This window comes from Rhipicephalus microplus, chromosome 1, assembly GCF_043290135.1.
Source record: "Rhipicephalus microplus isolate Deutch F79 chromosome 1, USDA_Rmic, whole genome shotgun sequence".
Classification (NCBI taxonomy): Eukaryota; Metazoa; Arthropoda; class Arachnida; order Ixodida; family Ixodidae; genus Rhipicephalus; species Rhipicephalus microplus.
The window spans coordinates 33,198,807-33,210,034 of NC_134700.1; the positions used below are offsets into that span (position 1 = coordinate 33,198,807).

The 11,228-nt window shown below is 41.9% G+C and overlaps 2 protein-coding genes across 10 annotated transcripts in view; both read right to left on the minus strand.

The window, feature by feature from the left end:
- Nipped-A (Transcription-associated protein Nipped-A) overlaps positions 1–11,228 on the minus strand; it is a 991,444-nt gene that overhangs the window by 352,067 nt on the left and 628,149 nt on the right. The window lies entirely within an intron of this gene.
- LOC119166813 (uncharacterized) lies at positions 2,948–11,188 on the minus strand. 3 transcript variants are annotated; one of them, XM_037418179.2, is made up of 5 exons: positions 8,957–11,171; positions 8,029–8,142; positions 7,820–7,969; positions 7,487–7,555; positions 2,948–6,960 (listed from the first exon to the last, which is right to left on the minus strand). In XM_037418179.2, the coding sequence occupies exons 1-5, from the start codon at positions 9,167–9,169 to the stop codon at positions 4,780–4,782; spliced, it is 2,727 nt and encodes a 908-aa protein (XP_037274076.1). In that variant the 5' UTR covers positions 9,170–11,171; the 3' UTR covers positions 2,948–4,779. The 3 variants fall into 3 exon arrangements, with proteins under 3 accessions (XP_037274076.1, XP_037274075.1, XP_037274077.1); XM_037418178.2 differs by having other exon boundaries at positions 2,948–6,963; XM_037418180.2 differs by having other exon boundaries at positions 6,833–7,555; positions 8,957–11,188.

The window sequence follows — 11,228 nt, forward strand, 5'->3', positions numbered from 1 at the left end:
GCTACATTTTGTGAGTTTTCAATTGCGTAAGTGGAAATAAGAATAGTGTAGCCGACAAGTTCGAAATCCTGTTAGGCTAAACGCTTAGCGCTCACACTGCACACATGCTTTAAGAAGACATAAATGTCGGAGAGCCTGTAGGAATTGTAGTAAAGAGAGTGTAGTGCAGTGTAACCGAGAACTAAACCAAAGAAAGAAAGCTCCAAATTACCTCATTCTCCCAACGGATGAATTCTATACTCCGTAACAAGGACCTGCCCGTTGCGACAGTTTCTGTGTACTTTTTTATTGTGAGAAGAACTATACAGGCGCTGCCTACGGGCTTTTATTATCCCTGTCATGTTCCGTAAAGTCCAAATAAATTACTTTTGAAACACGCTATATGGTGTTCCCATGGACAAAATCTCACGAGCGCTATAGAGAGAAACACTGCTGAAAATTGAACATAGATTAAACAAGCTGCCCATTTTCATCGCACAGAGGGCGCATGTAGTAACATCCCTATATGTGCGATGCCCACTGTCGATCGCTCCTCGACCGGAAAGGAAGCTTTTGCTTGACAAATGAGTACGAATAGATACTCAGGCTGCATCGCTCAATCCGCATCTGTGAACTTCAAAAATAAGGGCGTGGTCGTGAGTGCTAGCACATGTTAGCATGTTCACTGTTTCAGCAGGCATCAGCGAAAGGCTCCTTTACCCTTGTACACACTATGATATCACTGTACGAACCCTGCTTATTTTCAAGGAAGCAGTCGTATCCCATAGACTAGCGTTTTACAGTTTCCCGAGATCACATAAAAAAGAGTTAGATGCAGACTTAGTTCATTATGGGACTGCAAGCTTCTATCGCACGGTGTAAAATGTGAAGTCATCAAAGCGTTTTCTGGCCATATTACTGTTTTTGTAACCTCCAAATTCGCTTGTTCTTCTCAAACACTTGAGATCAAAACTGTTTTGATTTTTTAAAAATTTGATGACACTTTCGTACTGGACACTTTATCCTCATGTTTTGAAGAATTTGAGTGTTAGAGCAAATTTTGCAATCCCAGTCAAAAAAAGTGAATGGGTCCAACTGGTCATACCAGTTCCCATGAATTGGTCCCAAATGGCATTAATTGGAAGCCAACTGGAATGCTGAACTTCAATAGGAAAGACCAATTGGACCTTATAGTTCCAATTGGCCAGTCCAATTGGTTCACCGCTGACCATTTGATCTCCAATTGGAATGCTTGTTAGTCCAATTGGCTGCCCACATTCCAATTGGAAAACCATTGGAACAGTGCATTCCAATTGGCCTCCCAATTGGCATCCCAAATGGTGTGCTTGTTGGTCCAATTGGTTGTACAACTACAATTTGGGAGAGTGTTGGAACATTGTTCTTTCAATTAAAATTTGTTTCATATACATAAAAGTTGATATTTGTTATTTACATGGCAACTTAATTTGCTATAGGCCAGGGCAGAATTCCAGGCTCAAGTAATTGTCATGATTCTTATATATTGGAGTCAATTGAGCCATGTATACATATTTTGAATTGAAAACTTCATTGTAGTGTGCATTAGGTTATGTTCTTCAGTCATTTATGTTCCTTATAAGCAACTTTTTTTTCTAGAGCTGTGGCGTTTACTATAAGGTACATTTTAACTCAAAACAGTGGGACAGTTATAGCATTAACAGTTAACATGAGTTTGAATATGGTACAATTAAAAATGCAGCTAGTTCTGCTGGTTTGTGACCTATAGCTGTGCTCATAGAAGCAGTACTTTCAGTCTCCTGCTGGGTGATTGCCTGGACAAAAATAGGCCCATTGCTACATGCAAGCTTCATCACTTGTTTTTGTCATTTTTTTTTCTTGGATATTTTGTGTAGACGAAGTAATAGTCACTGATGTGGGTATAAAATTAAAGGTTGAAGTTGGTGCACGAAAGCTGTAGTGCAAACGGAGTGTAAAAATCCAGCACAGCACACATGTTGTGGGAATTAGTCATATGCGAAGCAGTCAGCATGCGTCAGCCAATGCTGGAAATTTCATTTTGAGCCTTCAGCGTTACGAGGTGGATAGACATCTTTGTCCCAATTGATTAGCTCTGTGCATATTGTAGACTTTCCAGGCACATCAAGTACACTGACGCGTGAAAGGTAGCTTATGGCACAACATAACATCAGTGTTCCCATTGGAGCTTGCACTTCAGTTATATTACCATGAAGTGCATGCTATCGAGTGATGATGTGCTTATATACAGACAAGTGCAACCCTTGAATATTGCTCGCACAGTCCTAAGTGCACATATGTAAAGCTTATCACATTGATATAAAACAGGAAAGCCAACTCTGCAACTACTTTGTCCTGACAAGGTATTTTTCATTGTACAAGGTATCTTTCTAAAGTAGTTTGAAGCAGTGACTGAGTGGAGGCTGCCATGCAGAATTCCAGGGTTTGATTCTGGCTTCACCCACGATTTTTATTTTTTGCTGCCATCTGGATATTTCGCGACATGAGCTCATTCACACTGTTGTGTTAAGATTTCCAATGTCTGGGCTGATATAGCCTGTGAATCACTCACAGCTAGTGGTGTGTGAATAGTGAAATTTCATCTTTGATTCTAATGACGCCGAATAGTGGCCAAAATATAGAATACGTAACATTTTATTGAAAATTGAAAGGAAGAACAAATTAATGAAGTCAGCTTGTATCCTCAAGCACATAACGCAGTAAGTGAATGCTGCCGAATGACAACAAATTGTCCTATAATAATACTGTTGTCCTTCATCGTTCCAAGTGCTTCATGCCCAAAAATGGCAGCATTTCTTGCCTAATTATAGGTCTTGATATATCTTAATGGATAGACTATGCAACCTCTTTCTGCACAGTAGTGCTTTTGAAATTAATGAAATCACAGCAGTATAACCTTGGTGCTGTTTGTACAACAGAAGACAACCACGCATTTCCGAGAAAAGCTCGTGGCATTCCACCACAATATGTTTATTAAAATGGGCAAAAATACAACAAGTCCAGGCATAAGAACACTCAAACAAAACACAAAAATAATAATATGCATGAAATATATGTACATATGTAAAAAATAATACACAAATGCACAAAATTTGCACATAGTTGCATCTGAAATTAAATTACAAATTAACAGTGCACATAAAATTTCACAAGGTATAGCAACTTGAATGACATATGCCACTCTGACAAAACTGAGTGCCGAATACCCACTGCACACTGGCCATGACGTGCTTGCATTTAGGCAACTCAGACAATTTTAAGAGGTCAATGGATTTCCGTAAAATTTGCTGGTTAGCAATTTCCTTTACGTGACCTGCAGTTTCTGAGCATGCATGATCTTAGTTTTTCCTACGTTTAATTTAGTTTCAATAAAGTTCAATTGTTAGGCGGCGCTCATACTGTGTCCTCGTCCTGCGAGATGTCGTGTTCGCACCAAGTTTCAATGTACGGTCACTCACACCAGTGTCACTAGAGCTGCAATGCTGCTCATGTGCACAAACCCAGCTTGTAGTGCTATTATTTCACATAATGATGCCACAGAAGCATGGCTTTCATTATATATGTATCAAGAGTACAATGAGCAGCCACTGTACCTGCTTATGCAAACAAATGCACCAGTTGTTTTGCACTATCACTAGCACTCTTCCAAGGAAAATGAGCAAATGGAGAAAGCAGTGCCCCATAATCTCTTAGTGATTACACCTATGGCTTACTCAAAAAGGGCTAAAACACCTAAAATAGCTTGCTTAATTTTGAATGGCCTGGCAAAACAGAAAGAATTTACGATCGAAAACGATACATTCGAGAGTACACAAGAATATGTATACCTAGGACAACTACTCATGGGAGAACCTAACCACAAAAAAGAAATTCACTGAAGAATAAGAATGGGCTGGAGCACATTCGTCAGGCACTCTCAAATAATGTCAGGAAATCTGCCACTATCATTAAAGAGAAAAGTATACAACCATGGCATACTGCCAATTCGGATGTATGGTGATAAACCATGGAGAATAATGAAACAGCTAGAGCGAAAGCTGAGGACCACGCAGCGTGCAATGAAACGTAGAATGGTAGGAATAACAATGAGAGACCGGAGGATGGTAGCATGGCTAAGAGAACAGACAGGAGTTGCAGATGTCCTAGCTGACATCAAGCGAAAAAAATGGACCTGGGCTGGTCTTGTAATGGGCTGGAGCACATTCGTCAGGCACTCTCAAATAATGTCAGGAAATCTGCCACTATCATTAAAGAGAAAAGTGTTCACCAGACAACTGGTGAACAATAAGAGCAACAGAATGGTTACCAAGCGATGGTCAACACAGTTGGGGAAGGCAGGGAGTTAGACAGAGCGACATAATTCGGAGGTTCCCAGGAATAAAATGGAATTAGCTCGCACAGGATATGGTAAACTGGAGATCATTGGGAGAGGCCTTCAACCTGCAGTGGACTAACACAGGCTGAGAATGATGATGATGCCCCGCCGCGGTGGTCTAGTGACTAAGGTACTCAGCTGCTGACCCGCAGGTCGCGGGATCAAATCCCGGCTGCGGCGGCTGCATTTTCGATGGAGGCGAAAATGCTGTAGGCCCGTGTGCTCAGATTTGGGTGCACGTTCAAGAACCCCAGGTGGTCGAAATTTCCGGAGCCCTCCACTACGGCGTCTCATAATCATATGGTGGTTTTGGGACGTTGAACCCCAAATATCAATCAATGATGATGATGATGATGATGAATTAGGGAACATAGAATTGTCGAAGAAGACTACAGAGAAAGAGTGCTGGGAGGTGCACATACATATGAAACATTTTCCACATTGATTAATACACTAACACTTCTTATTTCTAGAGGCTGAATAATTACTGTAGGAGACTGTTTGAATAACACTTTGTGCACATGGTTAACGGTCACCAAGTCATACTTTACTGGTCGGCACCGAAGTTTCCAGACACATATGCATGTGTTATCACCACTTGAAATGATCTTTTCAATAATGGCAAATGATCCATCCAAGAGTTGAACAACTGAAGTATTAGTCTTTTTCTTTGACGCGTACAAGCAGTCTGTCAGGATTGAACCGTTTACCATCATTCTTCTGTACTTTACAGAGGGTGGCAGAATTTCTTGCTCAGGTGATGAACAGGCTGGTGGAATACAAGAACCACTTCCAAAAAAACGGGTGCCATCACTGCTGCTTTTGCTTTTGTGAGTGACCTTGGCATCAAAAGAATTGCAATACAGCACCACGCTAGGGCTGGCAGTCAGATCCTGCAGCTCCATTACAGTGTTTTCAATCTGCAGAACTCTACACAGCTGGTGTGGAATTCCATTTGCAGCTTTGATGGCCTCTTTGAGGCTCCCATTTCCCGATTCAAATGGAAATGCGGAATGTGCCCACAGGGGTCCCCAGTCGTGGATACTCTTGACAATATGTGTCAGCTGGTGCATGTTATATGTCATGAAAGCTTTTCCAAAAAGCATTTCTGAGCGCACATGAAACTCTAACAAGAGTTTCTCTGCTCTGTTAACTTCAGCAGTTTCGATACTGCGCTGCAGCATAATATGTAAAGCTTCCACCAAGCATGCCCAATGCTCAAGGTATCTTCTCTCCAGAATACCATGGAGCACTGGGATGCTGTAATATAGTATCCAATTCTCCAGCTCTTTAGCTTTCCACCATCTCCGCTCTTTTGTTGCTCGCGGCAATCTTTTCACGTCTCTCGGTGGCCTGATAGCCAAAAGCCTCTCATCGACCATGTTTTGCTTGCGACTGAGGGAGTAGGCATAACCTGATGACTCAAACCACAAGTCTAAAAACTGCCGTGCTACACCGAGTAAAATACAGTGCATGTAGTCAGGGACAAAGCCTGATACGATATTAAAATAGGGCAGGCCGATCAACGGAGATGCTGTTTTAACACCATTAACAGTCACACCTTCCCTAACTGCAGTCATCATATCTTCGACCATCTGGCTTTCAGTGCGCTCAGTGGGGTTCAATGGTTGAACAGGGTACTTAGTAGAACCACCAGCTCGTTCACCTTTCTGCAGACACCAGTTACATCCGAAATAACCATTAAATTGTGTGACACCTTGCATAGGTGCCCTGGCAACAGAGTCAACTGCACAACAAATGCAATAAGCTTTGTATGTCTGCAGTTGACCCTTCCGCTCCAACACAAAGCCATTTTCACTGAGGTGGCTCATTTCCTTTACAAATGTGTTCTGAAAAAGCTCCATATTTGGTTTCTCCTTCCAAAACCACAATGCCGCAAGGACGAGTTTTGACATTCTCTGTTCAGCTGGGATCTCATTAACAATTAACTGAATAGGCCAAATGGACGTGCCACTTGATTTGAACAGCGGTGTGCCATCGGCATTTAGGGTGAAGGTGATTCTGGGCCCACACTGCTGTGTTGAAGCTGCGAATTTGTGGTACATTTCACCATCACATAGATCACCCAGTGAGCCATCATGGTGAAGTGGCTTTGTTAGGTCAAGGAGTGCACAGTCTTTCAACAATCTTTGCAACTGTGATTCCACATCAAGAGTCACAAAAAAAGGCATATCAGATAGACTGGAAACACTCGTTCTGTGCCCACACTGTATGCACTGAAAAGAGGCATTTGTTTCAGCATTTTCTATATGTGTGAAGCATTTGGGGCAAAAACAATAATATGTCATGGTTGTGCCAGTTTTGCTCAAAAGTTTGGAGAGCTGGTACCGTGAATCAGGCAATATTGGATGTTCGAAAATTCTGTTAATAAGGTCCAACATGCTGGTCAGCCCAGTGAATGACAAATTATTTTTCACAGCGTGCTTCAGCACCATGAGGAGAATGTCACCTCTGGACAAAACCACTCTTTCAGTGATAACATCAGTAAATAACTCTCCAAACTGCGACTTGCCACCATGACTCGGCCCCGTGGGACTGTTAGGCATTTGCTGCTGAAAGGAGAAAAGAAATAATTGTTCAAAATGGCAGCACTCGACTGAGACTTCACAATTAATTATCCAAGTCAGCTAGAAATCGATCCCTCTTTTCTCGACAAATGATGCCATATATCCCAATTTCTGTGCCACATACCCACGTCCATGACGGTTGGCTGATTTGCTGCATATAGTTACCGTGGCCGCCGCGGGATGCCGCCATGTACCCCCCTCCCTCCGTGCACTTGTGATTACACTGACAGTAAGCCACGCATTTGAAGAAAAACAAGAAGGTGCTCAAGGTCATGATGCACAATGATAAAGGGGCACATGTTCTTGCCCCCTTGTCATCCCCCTCCCTGCACTGCTTTCACAAACATAGCGCTGTGTGTGTGTGAGCCTTCATTGTGTCTTCGTTTTCAGTGAGCTCTTACCGTTCATAAATTCTGCATTTCCAATGCCTAAACAAGCTAAGTGATCCCCCAGCAGTTAATGACATCAGCCATGTTTGTGTAATTTTTGCAACTTCCGATGGACCTACCATGTCATCTTCTGAAGGCAGCTCTCCAGGATCATGTTGCTCTGAACCATCCTCATCAGACATGGACAGCTGCAAAACAAATAGAGCAGAGAAAACACAAAAACGATGAAACCAAGAGAAAAGGGAACTCGTCAGAGATCGGCACCACCTCGACGTGTGACAAAGCCATGTTCGATTTTTAGTGCAAAATCTGCAATGACACCACATATGGAGACACAACAGGCACAAGTGCTGTCATGCCTCTGCGATGTCACCGCATATTACTAAATACTCCGAACAACCACTTCTGTTATACAAAAAAATACCCACATAAATATAGATATGTGTGCATACCTCTTCATCATTTAGCAATGTGTCATGGGAAACCATCGGGTTGGCATGCTGTGGCCTATCATTGGTTGCTTGCAGTTCTGGAGTAGTGGGACTGACCGGAGCAGATGTCACCCTGGAGGCTGCTGTGCTACAAGCATCGCTTGAAGTTTCCTGCAAGAAAACAGCTTATTAATAAAAATGCACTTAACGTCTCGAACATACTACCTCACCTGTTCATCCTCACTACTCAACGTATCAGTTCGAAGTATGCCATTTATATCTGTCGAGACTGAAGCTTGTCCTGCTGCTTCATCATCAGACGAGGATGTGTCCATAGGCACCTCCTGAATGCGAAGAAGTATCTTAGACATATGTGCACGCCTTAAGTCGAAGCTTTACTGTGTAAGCTCCTATCTAATGTATCGTAATAGAGAAAGGTTTTTGTTTGTTTTTGAGAATGACAGCATCAGTTCTCATTGGGTTTGTTGCATTTAAACCCAATGCTAATAATAATATTGGGTTTACTTAGACAAAAACTTAACTCAATGACTGACTCAGCAATGACAAGTGACATCACAATTTTGCTAATAACAAACCCAAGGCACGCAAAATCGATTAATTACGCATTAATGTAAAATATAACTAACCTGTAGGCAAGATATTCGCAAAACTCCTGCGAACATTGTTACCATTTTACGTAAGCCGTGAATTCAGACAGAAAAGTCCGCTTTAAATGTTCTAACAGATGCAATGTACTGAACTGCTACAACTGCTTTCAATGCCCTATTAGAGATTTGTTAAAAAAAATTTTAAGTCAATGTTAAAATCGGTTACAATGACCCGCTCAAATAGCGGCTGCCATTCACAGCCGCTTTATTTGTACTCAAATGTCGCAGCAATACCAGTTTGCTCACTACCAGTTGTTCACTAAACAGTAATTTACAGCGTGGTTCGGTACCGCCAAGCGAGCGATATCTGCCGTCAATATTTACGTTCACCCTCGGCAACTACATGTGCGGACAAACGCAGGTTGTTCGCCCACACAAACTGTTGTTAATACGCTAGGCGTGTTATGCGAACCAAGACATGCAGTCTCGTGTGAGTCTTGAACACCAGCGCCAATTGAAGGCGTTAGAACAAAAACAAAGGTAAACTTACACGCTGTTGGCAACCCCTCTCAGTACTTCTCGGTAGCACAAAGTCCGATCCATGGTTGATATATCGTTTATATGGGCCTCTCTTCTTTCTCTTTGGAAGTTGATACATTATGACCGCATTAGACGATTTGTTGGTGCACGTGTGGATGCTCCTCAGATTGTTGTTGAGCGCACAACCGAACACCACTTCAGCACAACGGCAACCATGGCACATCCTGACTGGTCAGCGTCACAAAAGATGTCCAGTTTCGTATTTCAATATTTCATTTATTACTGTAATATCTGTACATCTGGTAAACCAATATATACTCATAAAACCTAAATAAAATGGACATATTAATATTGAAGTCATATGCGTCTATGTAGCACGATGTGTTTACGTGGAAACCTGTATCTGCCAGTCGGCTTGAAGTACGAGCTCGCGGCTCGCGCGTACGTTTACATTCAGCACGTGCAACGGCAGTCTGACCGCTGGCCGCAGATTTGCGTGCGATCCTGCGAAGTGATCATTCGGCTGCGTATCCTCTTTGTGTTTTTTTCGTGCACTAACGGCACAGTGTACTGCAGAATGATCACGCACGCTAAAGTACGTTACGAAGACGATCGGAAACTTGCGATTGTGGATGTTGGCGACATCGAAAACTTCAAACCAGAGCACGCGAAGGACTTCAAGTCCAAGTTCTTCTATTCTGTAAAGTGGACCGATCCGGACGGGACCTCTGATTACTACCGGGCTCGGATCCTAGCTTTGGGAGGTAAGCTCTTCGTTTGCGACCCTGGCACACATTTATTTTGCCTTGTCAAGTTCAACATTAAGTGCATTTTTGTGTTCCGCGGTGCGCATATGCCTATCGTTGATGCTATCCGGTGCGTGCGGTCGGTCGGCAGGTATAATTTGATTAATGAAACATAATTTTGTCTTGAAATGAGCGTAGTTCAAATATAGTCTTGCAACTTCCGTTATTTATAAATAGGCCTAATGAAGCTAGTGTATAAAAATTACTATATATACTCAACTGTCTTTTGCGCTCTTGCAAATGCAATTAATATGCCTAAAACTTGTTGCTAAGTGAGATGGATATCTAAGGGATCGCCTTTCTTTCTATTCTTCATGCGGTACAGCACAACTCGATAATATTCCTTAAAATGTATGCACTGATCCAGATCATAGACCCCTCTCCTCCAACTTTTGACGCTATTGTCTGCGAAGCTTCCAGCGTACGGCACGTGGCAAACTTGTTGAGTCCTTCCCAGCTGCCTTTATGTTTTCAGAATACAGTAAAAGCTCGTTAATTCGAACTCGAATGGGACTATAAAATTGTTCGTATTAAGTGGAGTTGAAAAATTGCGCAGGCGCTAGAATGAAGACATTGTTCCACACTGTGTGGAGAACCCAGAGAAGCCACCTCTGGACTCGTTCCCGCAAACTAGGTGATACTACATGTTTGTGGCAGGTAATTTCATAAATTAAATTCAGGCTGTGACAGCAAGAGAATTTATTGATCAGTCAGTGATACACCAGAAACAAGCATAGACTACAAAGAACAGACTACAAAGAACACAGGACAGAGTTTAACAGAACGAGTGCAACCGTCAAGTGGTCTTATTTTCATGCGTAGTGAATAATAAGGCTAGTTGATGCTTGCGCTCAGTCTGTAAAACTGCGTTCTTTGTAGTAGTCTTCATAGCGGCGCCCTTCCATAAGTGCATTCAACTATTATGTAGGTCAAATAAAATAATTATTTTTGATCATCTGTGTTCATGCAATAATCATTAATTCATTATCTTCACCATAGCAGTCAGATCCCCCCTCCCCGAAATAAAAAAAAAAAAGGAACCAGGATTTGCGTGTATATATATATGTATATATTGCGTATTTGACCTCTCCTTACACAAATGCATATACGCAAACATCTAGAGCTCAGTTATACAGTATATACAGTAGTCTTATGCAAAGACAGTTAATGAGCACATGTTTTATGGTTGTGATACTACGCACATATATATTCTCCCTGCTTCTGTTTAAGGCTTACATGCATATAGAGCATGAACTTTTTTAATATTGAAACAAAGACTACCGGAAATTTCAAGGATCCTTTCATATAAGTAGAAGGCTTATTTAAGTGTACACTTAGCATAATATTCCTTCCCACTTAATCTGTTGTCACTCTTCTGTGTTTTTCTTTATACTTGCAGTGCAGCCTAGTCGCACATCCATGGCTTATAATGAAATTATTTCCTCGTAACATTTTTCAATGTGTACGACCTCAATA

Bases quoted from the DNA above. Each gene is read 5' to 3' on its own strand.
- LOC119166813 (XM_037418178.2), bottom strand. From the start codon at position 9,169: ATGTGCCATGGTTGCCGTTGTGCTGAAGTGGTGTTCGGTTGTGCGCTC. The intron at 7,556-7,819 runs GTATGCACACAT...TTTGTTTTGCAG, and splicing joins CATTGCTAAATGATGAAGAG to CTGTCCATGTCTGATGAGGA. The intron at 6,964-7,486 runs GTAGGTCCATCG...TTCTCCTTTCAG, and splicing joins TGCCTTCAGAAGATGACATG to CAGCAAATGCCTAACAGTCC.